We start from the raw sequence: 24,174 nt of genomic DNA on the forward strand, positions 1-24,174 counted from the left end.
TTTTAAATTAAATTAATAAAAAAATAATATTTTAATCAGATAAAACGGTGAGTTTTGAGTAGACTAACGGAAGTTAACAAAAATTGACAGTAGAGAGTTTTCTAGTAGTTTCGAGTGACCCAAGGACTAAATTTTCAAAAAAAAAAACCCAGAGAGTTTTTAATAAAAGCGCGTTTACCTAAGAATTTTAGATATAATTTCCATATATATATATGTGTGTGTGTGTGAGAGAGAGAGAGAGAGAGAACAATAGGTTACACTCCAATCATTTGAGTACAAACTTGACCATTTGTTAATGATTGAGAAGGGTAATGCATTTGTCTTCAACTTAAGGAATAAAAATGGTAAAAAGTTAACTTATTTAAGCTACAAAACGAGGGAGTGAAAACTGAAAGGAATAAGGTAATTAACATTTCGCAACTTGAATTCTTGACCAAATTACAGGATTTTTCAAGGCATCAAATGAAAACTTAACTTGAGGGTTGACTATCAGTCAAAAGTTGGAGTTTGTAACTAGAAGCCTCTTTTTTTCTAGCTATTTCCTTTGTAATTTTCTTTTTCAACCATGAGAACGACATTACTCCAATTTTTATAGATTCTCACAATCAAAGATTCAAAGTACCTCTGCTGCATTCGTTGGCAGATTATCAACAATGCACAGCCCATCTGGTGAAGCAATCACTGCTGTGCATCTGCAGTTGATACAGTAATAAGTGGAAAAGAAATTGGATGCTATATATGTTAAAACCAAGTTTCTTTCTTAAAGAAACAATAAATAGTTCATGCACATATACAGTAATATCTGGATGAACCTCATTTTTAAGCAATCTTGTCAAGAGAACAATGAACCTCAACTAGGTGAAGATTTCAGGTAGCGTAGAATTCGGTAAACTGATTTCATATGAGACTCATTTGGTGAATGCATAAATCAGCTCACCAGATTAAGTGTATAGGTAATATCTGGATGAGTGTGAGACCAATTTAAAGTAATTTGCCAATGATATCTCATATCTACTTTTATCTATCAGAGGGCTCTCATTGTTTTTTCCTAACGTATTATTCCGCTCTACTGATTTATCAATAGCTTTATACCTAAGCAACCTTGTTCCCTTGAGTAGATCAAAAACATACTTTCGTTGTAAGATGAATATACCGTGCCTTGATTTTACTACCTTAATACCCAAAAAGTACTTCAAATTTCCCAAGCCTGTTACAAGATAGTAGAATTTTCATTCCCATTTGACATAAACATGATCATCTAGTTTTGGTTCTTGAACCTTACAATTTAGATATCACATTTTTCCTTTACTCTTACCATACAATATTGCAGTATGTGACAAAGCAAGATAATTAAGCTCGCTCCATTTCACAGTAGTGATTTGACGAGTAGGATTTTCGCTCTAGAATGTCATCTGACCCTTCAACCCTTTTTGTAATTTTCTAGAGTCTGATTCATTTCTGACTTCTTGATATCAAACATCCAACCAAATAGCTCCAATACACAACTACCAAGCTCAATAAAATATCAAACTGTTAGGAATGGTACCTAAAGTGATAGGGATAGTGCCCTAAACTCCAATTATTTTAATAAGATATTTAGATTAAAATAGAATAAAGTTGTTATTCACTAATATTTTTTTATCAAGCATTTAGCATATAACATATTTATATGCTTTTACTCTATGATTATTATTTATCATATGCATGTAAATGGTCCTTAGATTACATTGAATATGGTCTATGGTGGGAATAATGAGATTATCTCACAGAAAATCTTAAATCATAAACCTTGTAGTCTAAAACCTTACGTTTGCGGTCATTAATGGAATTGGGCATTCCATTCGATAAGAAGATTAAGGTAGATCATGGAGCCTAATCCTAAGATTCTGAAATAAGTTAGAAATGCCATGGAATTATGGAAAAGAGAATGACAGATTAATGGAGTTGGTTTGGTTACCAACCATTCGGTCATTAGGTCGTTGGGAAGGATTTTGACAAATGTGAGAAGTTTAGTTAAAGAACGCGAGGAATTTGGGTTTCTTTATTTGGAAAGGAAATTAAGGTTTTGATGCACTCTTCTTTCTAACTAGGGATTTTTATTTATTTATTTTTATTTTTTATTTTTTATTTTTTATTTTTTATTTTTTATTTTTTTTTCTAATCTTCTAACTAGGGTAATTACATGCATGATTGGAGGTTTTGAGTAAAGGCATAAAAAAAAACACCTAAAGGTAATTGTGTGTGCACACGCACACCTGTATGTGTGCATGCATACCTGTGTGTCTCAACGTGGATTTGGTTGCTGGTGAAAACAATAAAGAGTTTACAATGGAGTAAGAAAACTAACGGGAACTTGCATATGATGCCATGGTCCACCACCCCATCAACTTTATCAAGGCTTTCAGCTACTTTAGCTGCATTTGTAATTTACATAAGAAATGGGAGATAATCTAGAAAGTGGAAACATGGCTGATGAAATTAAGATTTTTGAACATCATGAATGTAAAACCCACCAAAGCTTAGAATTGGAGATGTAAATATGACATCAAGAACATTATGGCCTTCTCTAGTGACCAAAGGGAAATCACCCCCTAGTGGACCTGCATGCCCTATGGATGGTCTCCTCCATACCTACAATTACAGAGGAAGATACAAGAAAAGGAAAACAATTTTAATAGGAAAGACATTACTTCCTAATATCAAGTTACCAACCACTAGCTCCTGGTCTCATAAACAATAATGAAAATTTCGAAGTTATATTGCAATTGAGTCACTGATTTAAGTAAATATTGTCTGTCATGGTTTTTGCCAATGGAAAAGATAACTTTTGTTCACCCTTTTTTTTTAAAAAAAAAAAAAGAAAAAAGTTGATCTGTTGACTAGCACTGTCACAGATTGTTTGAGAAAGAAACTAGCAAGCTTTACACAAAGGACTAGATTTCCTGTGCGTAAGCTGACCGCTTATAACTTAGAGTATGGTCAGGTGCAAGTCAACTTTTTCTGCTGCTGAAATATTGGGAGCTGTGAGATTCTAGGGTTTCAAAGCCATATGATTAATAGTATACTGGAGAAGAAAAGTTAAATGGCTTTAAATCTTTATGGTAGTGAAAACCATATACAATTTACTGATATACACGCGCGCACACACGTGTATCAATTTAGTAACATGATAACATACCACATAAAAAGCATACCTCTGCATCACCTAAAAACAGGTCATCAATCTCTTCAGCAGTTTCCATCCAGTTGAGCTGAAATATGAGTTCAAGTTCCAAACAAGTCATCTTTCTCTCATTCTAAGTATTAATGTTCCATATATTCCAAACCACTAATGTGTGTAATTGCTTACAGATTGAACTAAAACTGGGACCGACCCATCTAGACCACCTTTGTACTGGCTTTCCTTGACCATGAATGCAAGTGTGTTTGCTGCATTTAGTATAGACTGAAAGCAAAGAATGAAAAAGGGAAATTCACAAGTAAATACCTTGAATTAAGAACAAACCAGGAAATGAGAATGCATGCAAGATCCATATTTTGAGAGAAATAAGATTATATTTAACGGAAGTAACTTAAATTGTATCTAAAAATTTCCCATGCTATCCCACAAGTTGGACCAACATTGTGACTCACCTTCTCTTGGAGTATTGAATCTTCACCTTGCAATCTCTGTTGTCCAATGACAGCAACAAGTGTTCCTTCTTCTATAATATCAGCATCATCAAATGCAAAATCAATCTACAAAAGAGCAAGTTAAAAGTGATACCCTAGGGATATCATAGTGATCATTCACTCAGATTCATGCAGCACATTGGTGAGGGAAACTCCTAATGGTATCTCTCAATAGTGAGCAAAGCATCTTGGGAGTTGAATATCACTTTAACTTCTCATAAGAATTTCGCTTTTTTAACCAACTTGTTGTCAATCTATGGTTCAAAAAAAAAAAAAATAGAAGAATTATTACCTACGAAAAAAGAAAACACATTTGACAAATGTTTTGGCCCGCTTCAATATTTGCTTTGGCAAAATTCACTAGGACTCATATACAAAATCTCTCCGTTCAAACTAGCATGCAAGATAATACTCAAAAAACCGAATCACGAGTAAAAAGGAAACTGATTTGATGTTTAAAATTTGTGCACACTTGAGAACAAGCTTGATACTGATCCAATGGAATTCCTGCCTTTGCTGCTTCATTTGCACTAGCAATAGACCTGCAAAAACCAAAGCACCTGCTTATGTGCTAACTTGAACTGGAAAGAAGTAAAAAAAGTCTCTACACAGGACCAAGAGAAGAGAGCAATAAATGTAAAAATATTATAAAACCTCACAGAGAGCATGAAACTGAACCAAAGGCAAATTATAAAAGAAAAAAACAGCTTTTTTCGTGAGCCAATTGGTCCAAAAAGAAATGCTGGGTGAATGAACAGAATCATTAAGTGGATGAATTAAGTTGCCTTGTTTGCACCTTTTCTAGTGTTGGACAGATTAATAGACCACGAAACAAACAGCTGCATAAGAAATTTGGAGCATTCAACATAGTAATTACAGGATATCAGTTGTTTCTGAAGTAGTCACTGCCAGTGAACTTACATGGGCACCCCAACTATATCTTTTAAAGCACCGCCCCGAATTTGCCGACCCAGATATTGAATGGCCATTCCAGAAGCATAACCAGACCCCAACCCGATAACCATGCCACTTTTAATGTACGTATCCACCTACAATCAACATCAGAGTTGCAATGCAATGAACAATGAAAATATCAATTTTCCCAAACACTTTAAATGTGCAAGCCTGCGACCCTTAATTCCACTAGATTTCACTCAAATTAACCAAATATAACCACTAGATTTACCAAAAACATCATCAAATGCATTTTTTTGGTTCAAAACTCGAGGCCCAAAAACCCAATCCGTGAAACTATAGGATTACACAACTTTCTTCAAGAATGGAATGAAAGTGGTTAGGAAATCATACAGTGTGGTGGGCTGCTTGGAGGAGAGCAGAGGCGTCAACCCGACTAGACCCACTAACTCGCAGAGAAATCGTCTTTCTTCTTGCTCTTGCTCTTACTCTTACTCTTCTTCGGCCAATCCCATTAGACACACCAAAACTTAATGACGATGATGATGATGAAGCCAGTGATGCCATCTTCTACTCGTCTTGCACCTCCAGGCGCCACTGGTTCGTGCTAACGGTAACAGATAAACAAAAAGCTTCCACTTCAACTAAGCCCATGGGCCGGGCAGCTCGACATTGGATTTTAGTGGTACCTGCTTGGGGCTTAATTTTCTTTACATGTGGGCTTCCCACCTGCCATGTGTACCTCTAAATAGAGAGCAGGTTGTTCTGAATAATATCCAATTAATTATAGTGTATGTATATTTTTGTTTTTTTCACTTTTTGAGGGAATAAATTTTTTTTTTTACTATAACTAACTGAATATTCTTCGGTTCAAATGAAATGAGAAGGATTCTAATTCTTTGAATAGGATGCTATCCATTTTGATGGAATCTTTTTCTTCATGGTTAATGATTATATTTGATGGATGCAGTGGGTTATAACTTATAGGTGTTTTTTATTTTTTATTTTTTAAAGCGGAACGTCATTCATCCAAAAGCATCAAAAGTTACAATTTTCGGTATGTACAACATCATAATAAAATAAGGGTATTCTTCCATTCAAATTTCTGTTGGAAATAATTTTGGATAGTGCACAAATTCTCATTAATATAAAATAATTACAATATGAAAATTAACAATAAAATAAATAAAATACAATAGACGAAAATAGAGTATGGAAAGATCTCACAATGCTATAGAATCATACAAGAGCGTTGTCTTTAAAGGTTGATTCGTGTCTCCCGGAGTGTATAACTCGGTGCGATCGGATCCTTTGACACGCAACCTCTCAGGATTAGACTATAGCATCTATCTTCGTTAAGGACGCACTTCCAAATAACGAAGAGTAATAGAATAACCCAATTGTCAAAGTTGATGAGGGACTTCAGAATATTATTTTGTAGAAAAACCAATAATAAAGCATATGCCATGAAACAAGTGTTTTGCAACACACTATATGGCCTTAGCCTTAGATAGAAAATAAGTGATTTTTTCTTCTATCTCTCGTATATGTTCTTACCTTCAATGTATTAGTATATCTATATATACAAGTGCTGGAAAGTATGTCATAAAGGAAATCTAATGACCAAACGGTCAAAACGTTAAAAAACTCCCAAGAATAAAACTTGTTATAAAATGCAATAAAACATATTAACTCCAAACGGTTATAAAACGGTAAAGAAATCAATGAGTTAATGACATAACACCAAAAAAGGGTAAAACATTTGTTAATAATTAAATGGTCAAACTACAATAAAAGTTGTTAAAGACTAACGGTCAAAACTATAAAAATCAATTAAAAATAATTTTTATTTAATAACTTATAACCAATTAATAAATACAAACGGTCATAAAAGTTATATCTCATAACCAAGTAATAAATACAAACTGTTATAAACCAAAATGGTTAAAAATGATTTTTATTTCTCATAAAAACTCATGAAGATAATATCAAATGATAGAACATTTTCAAGTGACTAAAAAATGAATGTTTATAACAAATATTACAACAATTTCATCCGTTGATTTTTGGAGCGCTCCTTTTACCGACAGATGTGCTGCCATATTTGCTTTCACTTCTTGTATGTATCAAAAATCAAGATTTAAAACTATGCAAAACAATCTTTGCATTCTCAACGTACCGTATCTGTGCAGTAGCTAGTCTCACGTCTGAAAGGCATGAACTATCTTCACCGCATCACCTTTCAAAATGACATTTCGTGGACTTAGATCTTTACCAAAAAAAATTCTTGTCCGTCTAACTCGAGCATGGACTCGGCTGACTTACTTAGGCCTAGGTAAACACTTTGTATGTTTATAGATCAAAAGACAAAAACACATCACGAGCAAATCTTTAGGCACAGCTACAGACAAACACCCGAAAACCCCACCTAGCTAGCTGCTAACAAACAACAGGAAACCCCCTCAACCAGTTAAAAAAAAAACCAACAAAACAATTAAACAACCGAACAAGCAAACCAAAGGAACCCAAAAGGTCACAACCTGCAGAAACAAGACAGCAAAACCCAGCATAAACATGACCTCACAGTGACACCTCACAGTGACATCTCACATTGCCTCTCTCTTTATTTTTTTTTATTTTTTATTTTTAATGTCAAGAGTGGGGAGATAAAATTTGAACTAGTGACCTCTATTTCATAAAACGTGGTCCCTAATCAATTGAACTACCCTTAAATGATGATACTTCACATTGACTTAAGTATGACACTTATGGCCTAATTAGGTGTGCGTTTGAATGACTTAAAAATGCGTTTAACACTCAAAAAGTCTGTTTGAAAAAAATAAAATAAAATAAAATTAAAAAAAAAAACTGTTTGGTAAAAAATATTGAAGGTTGTTTAAGGGCTTAAAAAGTAATAAAAAAAAAAAAAAAAAAAAAGGCTAAAACACACTTTTAGCAAAAATTTAAAAATAAAATTTTTATCAAAAAACACTTTTTAACTTTAAAAATTGCATTTTTTTAACACAATTTCAAATAGACTCTTACACATCATTGCATAATAGATACCCATTAAGTCTAACAGACTCGTGAATTACAGAAAGAGTAAAAAGGGAAAAGGAAATGGTTGTTAAGTTAACCATGAACCAAAAAAAAAAAAAAAAAAAAAAAAGGACTTCACAAAGAACAACTTTACTGTCTAATAAACGTGCGATATTTCCATCAAAATGTTTATTTATTTTTTCTTATCTTGTCCATCATATCCTCAACAAATAAACATTTTGCCTTTTCCAAAATCATATCAATAAAAAAGAAGTTATAATTAAGATTTGATTTTGTCATTATTGCTTACCCAATGTTCTTTTTTTTTTTATTATTTTATTTTTATAAGTCTTGAACAAAAAAGTAATTTTTATTGTAATGTCATTTAGTTGAGTCTACTAAATAGTAAATAACATTATTCTTGTCAAATAGAGGAGGAATTCTAATTACTTCACTTTCATCACTCTTATCCCACTAAAAAAAAAAAAAAGCCCACAAAATATTGACTCTCGAAAGATGACGTTTTAAGCCCCAAAAAACATCACTATTGATGTAGTGACGTTTGCATAGTGACATTTGACAAAAAAAAAAAAAAAAAAAAAAAAAACTCTAAACATAGTGACTGTATTCAAATTTGGAGATGTTTGGAGTGACGTGAAATCAGTCCTCAAGTTTCATTCTTTTTAATAAAGATTAATCTAATGATTAATGATCACTGTCACATCAGTCTAACGAAACGAGAGAAATAAAAGTTAAGTAAATAATATTACTCTAAAAAATACAACTATTATACAATAATACAACTAAGATTATGCGAGAGTGAAAATCAGTACTTAAATCCTTTATTATAACGCTCTACGAAATAACATGTCTAATGCCCCAAGTAGAGAAGAGAAGAGCATGAATTGAGATAGAAAGAAAAAGTGATCAAAATTCCTAATGATTGTAAAGCGAGAGAGTGAAAGCATAAAGGCATCATCCTCAACGACTATAAATTAAAAAATGGCCCCCAACAAGGGGGATAAAATTGGCATAAAAGCATGGCCCACCACTTTGACAAAGAGAGCATGGGAAAGAAGAAGAGGGCATATATTATAGATAAATGCAAAGGAATTATGAGAAACAACAAGATCCCCACCATCTAATGATGGAACCAGAATCCTATATCCACCGTTGCCTGCACTTTCGTCTTTCTCTCTCGCATGTGCTTTCAATGCGCCACCGTTTCACGCGCTTTTCTTTCCCCTTTCTCTCTCTCTCTCTCTCTCTCTTTCTACAGTGTCACGGGCGGCCTTAAAAAATTGGAACGTTGGGAGCATTAGACAAACCACAATAAAATGTGACTCGACATTCTGTCCTTTATGAATTGATAAGGATTTAACTTGTGCACATAATAAAATTAATTAAATAATTATTATTTATTTTTTTTATTAGTTTAAATTTTAAAAAAAAATTTACATACTCTTCTTAAACTACCACCTAATTAATAATATTTTTTAAATTATCAAAAAATTGTCAATATTTCCAAGACTAGCAAAAAGATAAAAATAACCCTATACTTTTTTCAATAAAACAAAAATACTCTTATAAATTTGAAAAAAAAAAAAATTAAACTTGGCCGCCTCTTATTTTTTTTAAAAAAAAATTATAGTTTCAGTGTTTTTATAGAATTTTTCATATTTTTATTTTTATTTTATTGAGGATATGTTTGTTATTGAGAAACATCGACAATTTTGGTAATATAAGAGAGAGTTGTCCTATCCAAAGGATCGAATTTTCTTCCAAACTGGATTGGAGAAACTTCCTCAAACTTAGTCTATAAAAATGACATGTATCATTTAAACATATGAGTTTCACATTTTTTGTAATGGACAAAGTTTTCCTCTAAACTGGGTTAGAGAAATTTCCTTCAACTTATTCTATAAAAGTGATATGTGTTCCTTGAACATGTGAGATGCGCATTTCTTTTAATAGTAGGAACAAAGTTGGAATAAATGATATTAAAAACTCATGTACCTCTCATATATTATTAAAAAAATGACATATGTCATTTTTATAAATTGGATTAAAGGAAATTCCTCAAACTTAATTTGAAAGAAAACTCTGTCATTGTCGAAATTAAAATTTTATGAAACATTGTCAACTAGGTGACAATTTGAGAAAGTGTATAAAATTTTTCCTTACTTAAAATTGTATCAAAGATTCAGAATTCAAACTTTATCTTCGTAATTTATTATTTTTTATCAAATTAAGAAAGAAATGCAATTTAGCCATTTTTTCTGATAAATAAATAAATGAAAAAAAAAAGAGAGGAATAACTAACAAGTCTTTTTCCATGGGATAAGAAACAAGTGATTATCATTAATATTATTCAATATTCATACAATTTAAAGGTCCAAAAAAGAGAAAGAAAAAGACAAAAAAGCAAAAAGAAAAAAAAAAGAATTTGCACTAAAGGACACACAAAACCTCTAACAGTCGAAATTGGCATAAAACCAAAATAAAACGTTCATTTTTCTCGTCACAACCCTTTTTTTTTTTTTTTTTGTTTTAATTTCTTCTTTGCATAAACAAAACGTTCAAATTCACAGCACCCGAGAAAGGTGGCAGATTCTTTATTAATGGGTCCTCTTCTACTTGCCCTTTACTCTCTCTCTCCCCAAAGTAAGCAAAAAGATCCCTGCTTTCTCTGCAACTTCACTTCTTCTAAGTGGAAACTCAGTGGGCTGCTTCTGCACTTTCTCTTACTGATCTTCACGTTTTACAAAAGGGTCTCTGGTTTTGTGGGTTTTCTTCACTCTACTCCATTTTTTTTTCTTTCTTTCTCTAGAGACTTGAAGAGAGAGAGAGAGAGAGAGAGCCTGTGGTTCCAAAATGGGAGGTATGGGTTGCTGAAGATTTGTGCTCAAGGTGTTCCTGTTCAGTTGGGGGGAAGGGGGGGGAAGGGCAGGGTGTTCGTTTCCTGGGAATTTCATTTTCCCTTTTACCTTCTATTCATTCTCGGATGGATAGTAATTATTGGGCGCATTTGGTGTTGGTGCTTTGCTTGGGGGTATTCGTGATCAGCTTTTGTCAGGGTGAATCAGATGCAAATTTCACAGCCGTTTATATTGTTTCTTTGAGAAAAGCTCCTTCTGCTCATTACAATGGTGAGTTGACAAGAGACACGACTGGTTTCAAACATGCTTCGCCTGGAAGATTGAATATTCACAAACCAAGGTACTTATTTTCTTTTGTTTCTTTAGAAAATTGTGGTGTAATTATGTGTAGCATTCAGCAGATCAAGTTAATTGCTCATTTTAATTGTACTTAAAACAATTACGGTCCAAAATTGTGGGGAAATTACTAACTTACTACCTTCTTCATATATTCAGATTCATTTGTCTTGTGTAAGTTTTCCACCTTGGGATGGGTGGGAAAACTTTGGCTGTCTGAAACAGGGTGTTGTTTGTATTGGGTGTCATATTTCAATCTCTCTATTCGATACAAATTTGGATTCCAGTGTAATCATTTAGCAGTTTTTGTCTGGTTAAGACGTGTAAGTTTCGGTGCCGCCTGATGGGGTCCTCTCACCTCCGTTGTTCCTGTTCGTGAGGTTTATTTGGAATTGTCGTTTATGAACGTGTAGAAATATGTATTTATCATATCTTTTTTTTTTTTTTTACCTTCGGTTAGTTCTTTTTTATTTTTCTTAAAATCTTTTACACATATTATACGATTTCTTCACGGTTAAGACTTAAATATTCGCGTTGAGAAATATAACTTATTTTTAGAGCCAGTTTGGAATTGCGATCGGGAAATAGAGCTTTTTAAAAAAATGTTTTTTTTGGCAAAAACTTTATTTTTTAAGTTTTTGCCAAAAATGTGTTTTTGGATATTTCTAAGCTTTTTAACCCTTAAAAAAACTTTTAATTTTGTTACTGAGTATTTTTTTCTTCAAACAGACTTTTTGAGTATTAAACATACTTTTAGGTTTCTCAAATGCAATTCCAAACAGGCTTTAAACTTTTTTCCGAAATGTGTTTTTGAGCTTTTCTAGAGTAAAAACGTCAAAGAATTACTTTTTAAGAATTTTGCTAGATGGACCCAATTTTCTTGGCCTAGTTTTTTATGTACTAAAATCGCTTTTTAAGCTACTTAACCCAATCTCAAGCTGAACATAGTGATGCCTTACCCTGGTAGCCCTGCTAAAGTTATTATTTTGTTTAATTGTTTGCCCACTATCATTCTACTATGCATGATTATTTTTGCACAATAGTCAATGCTTTTTACTTTCCTGTGTTTTTCTCTTTATCTTTCTGTGCCTTTTTTTATTTCATTTCTATTTCAATCTTCTTTGTCTTTCATTCTTCAGCCTTTTCACAGTCCACAAAATAGAACCTTTGACTTGACTAATGATGCTTATAATTCATTTCTTTCTAGATTTAGAAATAATTCAAGGACAGGTCGGAATTTTAGTTCTTATATTGCTCGAGTTCATGATACATTATTGAGGCGGGCGTTAAGGGGGGAGCAATATCTCAAGCTGTACAGCTACCACTACTTGATTAATGGATTTGCTGTTCTTGTTACCCCACAGCAGGTATGGCATCAGCCAAATTTTTTCACAACTGTTGTGCCATTAGTATACTTGTAATGCTAGAGTAAAACTGTGGTGCTACATAATTATTTTAGTTTGGAAAATATTTTGCATTTATGATTAAGACTTTTTGGCATAAGGATGCTTTGCCGTGTCACATGTTTGTAGAAAATTTTACATTTTGTGACGATATTTCTATTCCTATTCGGGAAAAATGTGATTAATATGTTCTTTAAATGGTGACATTGGTGAATCTTGAAGGCGGACAAGCTTTCGAGAAGGAGAGAAGTGGCAAATGTGGTTTCGGATTTCTCTGTTAGAACTGCAACCACACATACTCCACAGTTCTTGGGCCTACCACATGGGGCATGGAATGAAGAAGGTGGTTTTGAATCTGCTGGAGAAGGAATTGTGATAGGGTTTATCGATACTGGCATTGATCCGACACACCCCAGCTTTGCTGATGATGTATCTGAGCATCCATATCCTGTTCCAGCTCATTTTTCTGGCATCTGTGAGGTTACTCCAGACTTTCCATCTGGATCATGCAACAGAAAACTTATTGGTGCCCGCCATTTTGCTGCATCTGCTATAACCAGAGGAATTTTCAATTCAAGTCAGGACTATGCATCACCATTTGATGGTGATGGCCATGGCACGTGAGTAATTCTGTTATTTCCTGGTTGATTGTTCTCAAAGTTATACTCTTTTTTTTTGTGAAAAAAAAAAAATACTTTTGCACCTTTGTTGTCTATTACCCTTTTTGTGGATTTGCAATTCTTTTCCGTTTTCTTCCGCCAAGTAATTCATGGCTAAGAAGGTGAAATGATTTAAATTCTGAATACACCTAGCTCGCGTGTTGGGATTTGAAATTGGAATACAGGTTAGGATGTACACATCTTAGAGATGCTTAACCGTAGCCCAATGAACCGGCTTTGCATAATTGCAGCCCATATACCACTTGGGCATTGGCTCACATTGGAAAAAGGGTATGCTGGAATTAGGGGAAGTCTTAGGTCCAAAAGTCCACAAAGAAACGAAAGAATGAAAAATTATTGAAGCTGTACAGTTACAAACACTTTGGAGGGCAGAATAAAATTCCCTCCTATTCATAGAAGAAAAAAAGGGAGCAGAAAATATATCTGGTTATTATTATTCTCTTGGTTTATTTTGGCTTGGCCGAGTCATTTGGTCATCAATTATGATTACATACAAACTATGCGCCTCTTTAGTTGTTTAATCTGCAATAAAATCTGGACAAGCCTTTTTTGCCATCTTTCTCTCTGTGTAATCCTGACATTGACATGATTCAGAATTTTCTCTCTTGTTCTTCCTTCATGTTTCAATTTCTTTTTTTCCTGGGGTTCAACATATTGGACACCTGTTATTCATAATAAAGTGTACATTTATGCCTGTGTAATTGTTATATAGCTTCTTTTTCCTTCCAAAAATCACATGGAAATGGAATATCTTTTATTAATTATTTAATTTATTTCAAAAGCCTTTAGATACACTAGTCCATCAACATTCCAATGACTTAGATGTTAATCATACTAATTCTTAAATGCTTCAAATGACCTTGCTTTCTCTTAAGGAAACTAACATATCTCCTTCAATGACACTGAAAACTGTATAATCCATTGAAATGCTAGGGGAATTATAATGTTATTTATCTCCACTTCTATGTGTACACCAGAAGTTCATTGAAATTACCAAAAAGGTTCCTGATGAGTCTAATCTTGATACACAGGCACACGGCTTCTGTTGCTGCAGGAAACCATGGGATTCCAGTGGTAGTTGCTGGGCATCACTTTGGAAATGCAAGTGGAATGGCTCCTCGTTCACAGTAATTAGTCCAGATCTGAGCATTGGTTTGTTGATAATATGCATCTTTAGCAGTACATATATCTTCTATATATAGAAAATACTCTATATTCTGAAGATACTGCTAGTAGCAAAGCATAAAATATAGCTCTGCATTCTCTTTATTTTTCCCATTCCATCATGTGAGACCCCACCATAATAAAGCTGAAAGTGTCACAAAGTGCATAAAATACACTGCTGCTACACATTAAATTGTGCAATTTGGTACTTATCAAAGACAAGGAGAACCAAAAAAAATTGCAGTTTAAACAACAGAAATTATAATTAGCATTTGTCATTCAAACTACGGCCGTGTCTGGAAATGAAGCCTGTTTTTGGGAGATTACCCTTTTTTTGGGCCAACAGTGAGCTGTGCAATTAGGGGTAGCCCAAAAAGATTTCACAAACTTGATGAAGGTGGAACTTGTTTCTAGGTCTTTGACACAACCCCAAAGGACTTGAGTAGTTGCCTACTTGACACTTTCATAAATGTACTCAAAACTTGTATTTGAAAAACTGTCTAAGCAACTTTCCAGATACACTGCTGAATTACTTGGAAATTGCAATCATTTCAAAGAACGCTTGGAGGAACTTAGGTTTCTATATTTGTTTCCCTGAAATTTCCTAACCATTGTATCATTCTTTCCATTTTTTGGTTGTATTTATCTTTTCCACCTTTCCATGCGATATGCTTTAATGTCCATCATAATGATGATTGTGGTCATTGTTGTCAGTTAGTTAGGTCTTCAATCTATATTATAGTGAGCAAGTAGCCACACTGATTAAGACATTTGGTGGTACACATTCATTTGATTGCCATGTCACCTTTTAATATAATCTGAATCAGTATTGTTTACTATGGTGAGAAAGATCTGAGTTTAAAATTCTAATACTGTTCACTAGCCTACATTGCTGGGCCATAGTAAAGCAATAAGAATGAATGGCAACAAGAATAGGCTACTTAATAACTTTGGAAGGTTAGGAGGTGGGTTACATTGCTCTAAATGGCTGTTAAGATGTGGACTAGGTTTTGTCATAGGATAAAGAAAATTGAGGAAACTAGATGGTTCTTTACCCCCATTCTAGATATATGAATTTGGATACAAATATCACCAACACAAGTGGTGAATCACTTTAAATTTTGCAAGACTTTGCTTTGGACCAAAATTTGATTGAGTCAGACCAGAGACTGATGCGGGACAAGAGCAATTTAAGAATAAAGCTTAGAAGAAGAAGAGGATAAAGCCAAGAGAGGGAAGAAGCCTGGAGAAAAGCTTTAGAAAGTGGGAGAATACAGAAGAAATTGGGGGAAGGGGAAGACAAATCCATGTTTAACAAAATCTCAATTTATCATAAACTATTGATTACATCAGAAAATGATGCTTAAATAGACTACAACCTAAACCCTAACCCTAACCCTAGGGAACGCCCATTTAATACTTACCTAACATAACTTTATTTTCTTGCCTAACATAACCTAGGGCAACAAATGCTCATTTATGGAATTACAAAAAATAAATAAGGGAGTCCTAAAATAAAACTTAATTAATACAGTGAAATAAAAACCTAAATAAAATTAACGGCTGCTGCTTTCCGCATCAAAGACTGTACAGATTCATACACGAACTCTACTTTATACTCATGTTTCCATATTCCAAAGCTAAAGGTTATTTGAAAGAAGTGATTCAAATTGATCATAACTACCGTAAATATACCTGAATGTGCTTCACTGGGAAATTAAGAAGTAAAGAATGCCTTAATGCCTGGACTTATTTACAGATGGAAATATTATTTTGGAATGAAGAGAAAATGAAAGTAAGAAATCAATTTGAGGGCAGAGGGAGTGTGTAACACCCTGGTCTTATATTGGGAAAATGAGTAGCCCACACATAGAGTGTATGGTTTATAATAGATGCTTATGGGTACTAAGTGTTACATTGCTTACTTATTAGGTGAAATTGAGCTTTATAAATAGTTCTAGAGAAGTTCCAAATTGACTAGTCTTTTTAAAGGTGACAAAGCAGATGTGGCTATCACTTTTCCTTGATTCTTTACAAGGTGATTGGTACATGAATACACTTAAGTGCTTGGAAGACTCTTTGGACCATGGCAATCCCTAAAGATCCTCACTCTTGTGCTCTCACGCTTAAAGAAAGCCTTGTTATCCTAGTTTCAGTGCTTTAGCCCTAGGCTTTATTAGACAACTTGACAGTCTTGACTTGGTGGTTAGAGATGAATTTGGTGGTGTGTGACACTTTTCCATACATGGTCCAACAGGACCATCAATTATGCATGTGTTACCCATTGCATAATTGATGGTTAACTCTAGAAAAAGCTCCTAGAGGCCTTCAAGACAGCTGCTCCTAAGATTTGTGATTGTTTGATTTCACCCTAGTGCTCCATCCAATCCACCCCCTCCTCATCTCTCATGAAGGTGTGGGGTAGGTTTTCCACCCCTAGTGGAGAGAAAGGCAGGGGGAGACCCACCTCCCCAGTTAAGGGGTGGCGGCCTTTGACAGACTTTTTTTTTTGTTTCTTTTATTATGTTTGGACAACACTTCTCAGTTTTTTGGTTTTCAAAATCCCCTTTCATTTATCTAAACAAATTTTCATTTGTAGACCCCATAGACAAGACTGTTTTCAGATGTATCCTCCACTGAATGGAATACTCTCTTTGATTTTTACTTTTTCAAAACACAAAATGGAGAACTCTTAACTTTACCACACAGACCCTAAGTGTTCTCTTTCTTCTTGTACATGGTAAAACCTTGCGTGCAACTGTGGGGTGTAGATGGGAATGGAAGGGAAGGGATCATGAGATAGGGGGTGTTTGCTTGTTTGTTTTATCTTGCCTAAGACCACTGTTAGCCTTCCATGGACAACGAATTTCATGGGGGAAAATGTAGTTTTTGTTGCTCTGTCCCCTTTTTTCCTCTACTACCTGTTTCTTACTGTCTGCTATTCCTCTCATTATGTGCAAGCCACCTCATCTTCAAGTTACTCCCTAAAAGAATTTATCGCCTGACCCAAAACAAGAATTCGGTAAAATTTCTTGATTCAAAGGAATAAGTAATTGAACAAAAAATATGGTCGGTAATGCTGTGCCATTCATAAGAAAAATTAAAAGAAAAAAAAGCAAGCATTAAGAATTTCTTATTGATCCCAAATAGCATGTATCAATTTCCCACTCTCATGAAGATTTCTATATATATATATATTTATGTATTTGTGTATTAACTAGATGCCAATCTTTCCAGCATTGCTGTTTACAAGGCATTGTACAAGAGCTTTGGAGGCTTTGCTGCAGATGTAGTCGCTGCCATAGACCAGGTAGATATTATTGTTCTTTTGCTGCAAATGATCTTCTTGTCACATGACTAGTGTACCTGGTAGGAGGTTTACAACCTAGCATGGCAATATTTGATATTCTCAACAAGAAGCGACTTCTTGTTCTCTTTGTCCTGCTTCAGTGGTGAATCAATGCCAATTTGGAGAACTTTCTGTCTTCTTTTAGAATTTTCCCTCAATATAACCCATTGTTGGTTGCATATCTTTTATTTATAACGATTTCCATTTCATAATTATCCTTTTTCGGTCCACAAGATTTTCAACAGAATACTTGTTGAACTGTGGGCGTCAACCAACCTATTTATGGTGCTTTTGAAAGTTTTTAACCCATCTTTGTAAAACTTAAATATCTATCAAAATGTGCTCAGCCATTAATCTGGGAATATTCCTGTGCAGGCAGCCCAGGACGGGGTTGACATAATAAGCTTATCAATCACCCCCAATCGGCGTCCTCCTGGTATCGCAACATTTTTTAATCCCATAGATATGTCGTTGCTATCCGCTGTAAAGGCTGGTATTTTTGTTGTGCAAGCAGCAGGCAATACTGGACCAGCACCTAAGAGCATGTCTTCCTTCAGTCCATGGATCTTTACAGTTGGTGCTGCATCTCATGACAGAAGTTACAGTAACTCTATAGTCCTTGGCAACAACATATCCATTCATGGAGTTGGGCTTGCGCGTAAGTTTGTCTTCCAATTAACTGGTTCATCTCTCTTAATTTTCTTTATAGATGATAATGTGACAATACATAGTTTCTTGATCCATGTTTAAATGACTGATAATTTGGCTGGGGAAAAAGAATTCAAAGTGATATGGTACCTGTCATAGTTTTGAATGATTTGAGGTCTGTTATATGCTAGTGGATCAACATTGGGATCTGATGTGGGTGTCTCTCATCAATTATTGACATGTCCAAATATAAAAGAATAGAAGATAAAGCTGTTCAGAATTTTCTGTTTATCACAAAACTCAAAATGCGAAAACTGGATTAAACAAGCCATCAATTAACTGCACAATTTTGGAAAGAAAAATCACCGGGAATGTCAGAAATAGATGGCGTCTGCTCCCCTACAACAGGATGGCAGTTCTCACCTTCAACCCTCTCCCATGGCTTGTTGTAGGGTATGAGTTTGGGTAAGTGCTTACGCACGGTGGGAGCATTATTTCATGGTGTAGGGATATTAAAAATGGCATTCTAATATGAGTTTCAGTCTAAACCCAAACTCAAATTTTGTGTGAACACATCATAGAGTTGAAGGGGAGAGCTGCAACCTGGGTTCTAACCCATTATTGTCAAAAAAAATTGAGGATTCTCTTGGATGCTATATTCTAAAGCAAGGCAGGTTTGAGAAACTGTGATACAAATTGTTTTAGGATAACTGTCCAATCCCATTTGATCATTTCTTCAATTCAAAATATTCATAGTTCAATTATCTGCGCACAAGAGTATTACTTTGAGATTTTCTACTTTCATTTGTTTAGTAAAGTGATAATTCAAGTTTTAGTTCCTTTTAGTAATTAAATACTTATGAAACTGCTGCCAATTTCGTACAAGATGTTTTAAGTAGCTATTCCTCACAAACTTTGCGTGAATTAGAATGGGGTGTACTTCCCTGGTGTGTTTTCCAAGAAGCAGTTAGATGTACATGAGAAACCTAAACCTGCTCACAGGATCTGACCATGGCAAATGGGTATTTCCTATATAGGGAATTCTTCTATTAAAAATTAGGTCTGAATTAGATAGATTATTGTGAATTCAACCTGTTTTTCATTCCTCTTTTTATATATGCAAATGTTGCTTTCTTCATCACTAAGTTATGTCAATATTGGGCTGATCTTGCATGGTGGATTTTATGGCTAAGCTGTTGATGCATGGTTTGCACCTTGAATACATATTGCGAGTGTACACAATTGACTTAAAAGATTAGCTGATTTATTTCTTGTTTGTTCAGCGGGAACAGATGAAGATGCAATGTATACAATGATTTCTGCAATTCATGCTTTGAACAATGAGACAGCTGTTGACAATGATATGTATGTGGGTGAATGTCAAGACTCCAGTAGCTTCAATCAGGATCTCGTCCAAGGGAACCTCTTGATCTGTAGCTATTCAATACGATTTGTGCTTGGGCTCTCAACTATCAAACAGGCCTTACAAACAGCCAAAAACCTCAGTGCGGCTGGTGTTGTGTTCTACATGGATCCTTTTGTAATTGGTTTTCAGCTTAATCCAGTTCCAATGAAAATGCCTGGCATCATAATACCATCCCCAGATGATTCCAAGGTGTGGGGCCCCTTTAGTAATCCTCAAAGCTTATGAATTTAGGATATATTTGTGATTAACCTGTCCACCCCCCTCACTTTCTTTATATCTGGTGCTTACTCACACTTTCATGATTTTTCTAGCAGATTTTACTCAATTACTACAATTCTTCTTTGGAGAGAGATGAGCTGACAAAGAAAATCATTAAATATGGAGCAGTTGCAAGCATCTGTGGAGGATTAAAAGCGAACTACAGTAATTCTGCTCCAAAGGTTATGTATTACTCTGCTAGAGGACCAGATCCGGAAGACAATTTTCTTGATGATGCTGACATAATGAAACCCAACTTGGTAGCTCCTGGAAATTTCATATGGTCTGCTTGGAGTTCTCTTGGCACTGACTCAGTTGAATTCCTAGGTATAAATACACTCATAATGCTGCAATTGTGATAGTATAAGTATCTAGCAAAGAAAAAGGATTACACAAGCATTATTATTTTCTCCCATAAATTTCAAAGTTTACCAATACTTTTAAATCTTACATGAGTAATTAACTAATAAGGTATCAATAATTCAGGTGAGAACTTTGCAATGATGTCTGGGACAAGCATGGCTGCCCCTCATGTTGCTGGGCTCGCAGCACTTATTAAGCAAAAGTTCCCAAGTTTCAGTCCTTCAGCCATCGCATCTGCCCTTTCCACCACTGCTTCTCTATATGCCAAGAACGGTGGACCAATAATGGCTCAGCGCGCCTATGCCAACCCAGATCTAAACCAGTCTCCAGCAACACCCTTTGACATGGGCAGTGGTTTTGTGAATGCAACTGCAGCGTTGAATCCGGGTTTGATTTTTGATTCCAGTAAGTCAATTTATGTTTGGTTTATGTTAGTCAAGGAGTCACAGGCTATGTCTAATTCTTGGAAATATTGTCATGATTGTTATATTAACAAGTGTACTTTCTTGGATTTAATTGTGGTCCAACAAACTTTCTTATTTCATTTGAAAAACCCTAGTCCATATAAAACATGCAAAAGAAACAGGGAGTATTTTTTTTTTTTTTTACTTTAGTTATGTTTTTTATGTATTGTCTAAATAGTTTGTGTTCTGGAGTTACTTTTACTTTTCACATCTGCTTTGATTATCCTGCATAAAACAGAGCCTTATCCCAAATTCCGGAGTTTGACTAAACAATATTTCTTTGTTCCACCATTGAATTCTATCTAAGACGTGGTCTATAAACATCAGCCACCTTTTCTTTTGAAGTCTCTCCAGTTTTCATTCTTGTACATCTTAAATTAAGTCGTACATCTTAAATTAAGTCAAATCCTGGCCTATAGGTGCAGTTTGTCCCTGTCACACATAAACAAACCCTCAAGGGAAAGGAAAACTAGAGACTTGAGTTGTGTCAAGTGTATTAAAAAAGATGATGATAGAAGGGTAATTTGAGAGAAGCTAGTATTTTTGTCATAAACCATGTTTTCCATACAAATTGATGCATCTTATTCTAAGTCCAGTGGTTTTTGCAGGTTATGATGAGTACATGCAGTTTCTTTGTGGCATCAATGGATCTGCTTCTGTGGTTTTGAATTACACTGGCCAAAACTGTTGGGTTTATAATTCTACAATCAGTGGTGCTGACCTGAACTTGCCCTCAATCACCATAGCAAAACTGAACCAGTCTAAGAGTGTACAAAGGTCAGTGATCAACATTGGTGGGAAGGAGGAGGCTTACAGTGTTGGTTGGAGTGCCCCATATGGGGTGTCTGTGAAGGTGATTCCTGCCCACTTCTCCATTGGCAGTGGGGAGAGGCAAGTGTTGAGTGTATACCTCAATGCAAATGTGAATAATTCTGTTGCCAGCTTTGGGAGAATTGGACTTTTTGGAAATCAAGGTCATATTCTCAACCTTCCTCTCTCAGTAATCCTTAAAATCTCTGCCTGAGAGAGGCCTGAGGCCCTTTTGGCTATGTGTCATATTCCACCAAACACCCCCCTCCCCTTTTTTTGTACTCTGTCTTGCAGGATGTGTTAACCAATTTTTTCATTCATTATCATGTAAATGACTGAGCGTCTTTTGCTAATTTATAGATGCAATGATTGAATGATAACCACCACCTACCTCTTTTGCTAATATAATGAGATTGTATTTGTAGCAATCAATCATATTGATTTGATATTCAAATTTATAATGTAATGTTAGCTGATTTTTTTATTTGTTTGAAGTCTGATTTATAATGAGTAAATGAAGAGTGATTGTTAGAATAAATTATGAGATTATTGATATAATTTTGAAATGTAAAGTATAACATGCAATCAACCTAAAGTCAATGGAACAAGATCCTTTCTATTTCATTTGAACTGGATATTATATCCAGTTAGTTATATTAGAGGGGTATTTTTGTCTTTTTATTTTTTGAGATGACAAAAATACCATTTTCATATAACTAACTTTTTGGAAATTATAAATTGTACCTCCAAGGATCTTGGTGCTGTGTTGTGGCAGCAATGTTAGAAATCCAGGCCGTCTGGTAAATCGAACGGTCTGTAATATGCCATGTTAAAAAATTATGAATTTTCAAATTTCTTATCTCTCAAATGAGAATCGGTTTTATCTCTCAAAAGAAGGCTTTTGTCGTTAAAAAATGAGATAAGAGCAAATAAACAACACCAAAAAATCAGGTCAAGAGAAACCAAAGAGGAAATTTGGATTACTTGTGGCGTGACTCGGTTGAGCTAAGTCCCCCAACACGTACATATAAATTAATTCCATTATAAATTAGAAAAACAAATTAATTCCATTATTTAAATCCATGTAAGTTCAAGATCAAAGAAATTTCAAAGGAAACTAATAATATTACATGAGAAAAAAGCATTCATAAAGCCTCCAATTACATAGTTCCATGCACATGCATGTGCACAATATATAGACAGGATTTTATATATATATAATGAATGAAATATTCAATCCATTTAGTCACTTTTCTATAGTTTACATTGATGATCTTCTCATTTTCTCCAAGTCAATTGAATAATATAGGAAACATTTGAATTTGTTTATATAAATTATCAAAGTCGATGGATTAGTGGTCTCCTTCTAAAGTCAAATTGTTTCAAACCAAAATTAGGTTTCTTAGGTATAATGCCCTTTTGATAAGAGATCCTTAAATAGGTTGGAGAAGATTTTGGAAGTATTGGAGTCCAGGTTGGATTGACTGAGTGCTATCCAGAGTGCCCACCAAAAACGGGTTTCTTCTGTTTTTACTTTAGGTAAATCATAGTAGATTCCTAGCTGATGGATGCTGTCCGGAATGCTTATCAGAAACAGGTTCTTTTTGCTTTTATTTTAGGTAAATCACACTCAAAGTATATTCTTGGTATATATATATATCTTTCAACTTAAAAGTGAAAGCTAAATGAATAGGTAGGCTACCTTTGTCAGAATATATCTTGTTACAAATGAAACCAATCTACATTTTGACAACTAAATGGTGCCTATTTACCCCATTTTTCAAAGAATGTATCTTGATTTATAGAGAAAAATATAAAAAAAGCACTCAAACTAACGGTTGTTTACACTATAACCTTATAATGCTCAAAAGGTACTAAAATAGCCCATCAAAGTACCAACATGGCAACATGTAGGAGTGTAAATTCGGCTCGTTATAACCGGCCAACCACCGAATTTTTTAAAAATTGATTTAAAAGTTAAATCAAATTTTTATGCATTTTATAAGTTAAACTACGATTTTAAAGGCTAACTCGTGGTTTTACTGAATGCATAATTGCATTTTTAAGAATCATTTTTTTTTTAAAAAAAAAATTGTACATTTTGAAATCACAAACACAAACGAACACTAAGACTTTTTAAGACATTGAATATTTAAAATATTTGATAGCATTTTTAAAATATAGAGTATTGAAGTGCAATATAAAAAATGTAACATTCAATTATTCAAACATCTTTTAAGATAAAACATGATTTTACATTTATATGACACAAGAATTACTACTCACTTTTATAGCACAATACTTTACAAGATAGTTAAACTCTTGGAGTAAAATATAAACATGTGTTGAGGTGAAGCCTTAATTATTTTAGATATCAATTCAGCCTATGAAAAAGTTAGTAGAGCAGCATTGAATTGCAGTTATAGTTCCGTGAATGTGTGACCAATTTTAAGAGCTTGTTTGAGATTATGAAAAAGCTATGTCAAACAAAAATAAGTGTTCGGTAAAAAACATTTATTTGAGAGGCTTGAAAATGTGATTTTTCTACGTTAATTTTTTATTATTAATGTGATGTTATTAAATTTGGGTATTTGAAATTTATGGATGATTGGATTATTTTTATTGTTAGGAAATATGTACTTTTTTGTTTACAATATTATGTTGGTTTTATAGGAAATCATGAAATTCATTAGTTTGCAATAAAAATAATATGTAGGAGATATATTATTAATTTTTATTTAATTTTAGTGTTCATAGAGATTAATTTT

At 34.1% G+C, this 24,174-nt stretch overlaps 2 protein-coding genes across 2 annotated transcripts; one reads left to right on the forward strand and one right to left on the reverse strand.

The window, feature by feature from the left end:
* Nucleotides 1-293: 293 nt before the first annotated feature.
* On the reverse strand, nt 294-5,207 carry LOC132171064 (probable ribose-5-phosphate isomerase 4, chloroplastic). The gene is made up of 9 exons (XM_059582274.1): nt 4,981-5,207; nt 4,594-4,721; nt 4,145-4,214; nt 3,634-3,738; nt 3,350-3,445; nt 3,195-3,251; nt 2,514-2,631; nt 2,348-2,414; nt 294-692 (listed from the first exon to the last, which is right to left on the reverse strand). The coding sequence occupies exons 1-9, from the start codon at nt 5,152-5,154 to the stop codon at nt 614-616; spliced, it is 894 nt and encodes a 297-aa protein (XP_059438257.1). The 5' UTR covers nt 5,155-5,207; the 3' UTR covers nt 294-613.
* Nucleotides 5,208-10,266: 5,059 nt separating this feature from the next.
* On the forward strand, nt 10,267-21,893 carry LOC132170324 (subtilisin-like protease SBT2.2). Its single transcript, XM_059581259.1, has 10 exons — nt 10,267-10,845; nt 12,049-12,208; nt 12,467-12,864; nt 13,956-14,051; nt 17,326-17,398; nt 17,813-18,095; nt 19,369-19,700; nt 19,826-20,096; nt 20,256-20,537; nt 21,205-21,893. The coding sequence occupies exons 1-10, from the start codon at nt 10,631-10,633 to the stop codon at nt 21,618-21,620; spliced, it is 2,526 nt and encodes an 841-aa protein (XP_059437242.1). The 5' UTR covers nt 10,267-10,630; the 3' UTR covers nt 21,621-21,893.
* Nucleotides 21,894-24,174: the final 2,281 nt, after the last annotated feature.

This window comes from Corylus avellana, chromosome ca2, assembly GCF_901000735.1.
Source record: "Corylus avellana chromosome ca2, CavTom2PMs-1.0".
NCBI classification, from domain to species: domain Eukaryota; kingdom Viridiplantae; phylum Streptophyta; class Magnoliopsida; order Fagales; family Betulaceae; genus Corylus; species Corylus avellana.

Coding starts and splice junctions, on each gene's coding strand:
- LOC132170324 (XM_059581259.1), top strand. CDS start 10,631: ATGGATAGTAATTATTGGGCGCATTTGGTGTTGGTGCTTTGCTTGGGG. Junction 14,052..17,325: donor GGAATGGCTCCTCGTTCACA/GTAATTAGTCCA, acceptor CAATCTTTCCAG/CATTGCTGTTTACAAGGCAT. Junction 18,096..19,368: donor TCATGGAGTTGGGCTTGCGC/GTAAGTTTGTCT, acceptor TTGTTTGTTCAG/CGGGAACAGATGAAGATGCA.
- LOC132171064 (XM_059582274.1), bottom strand. CDS start 5,154: ATGGCATCACTGGCTTCATCATCATCATCGTCATTAAGTTTTGGTGTG. Junction 4,722..4,980: donor TCCAAGCAGCCCACCACACT/GTATGATTTCCT, acceptor TGTTGATTGTAG/GTGGATACGTACATTAAAAG. Junction 3,446..3,633: donor ATTCAATACTCCAAGAGAAG/GTGAGTCACAAT, acceptor CTTTGCTTTCAG/TCTATACTAAATGCAGCAAA.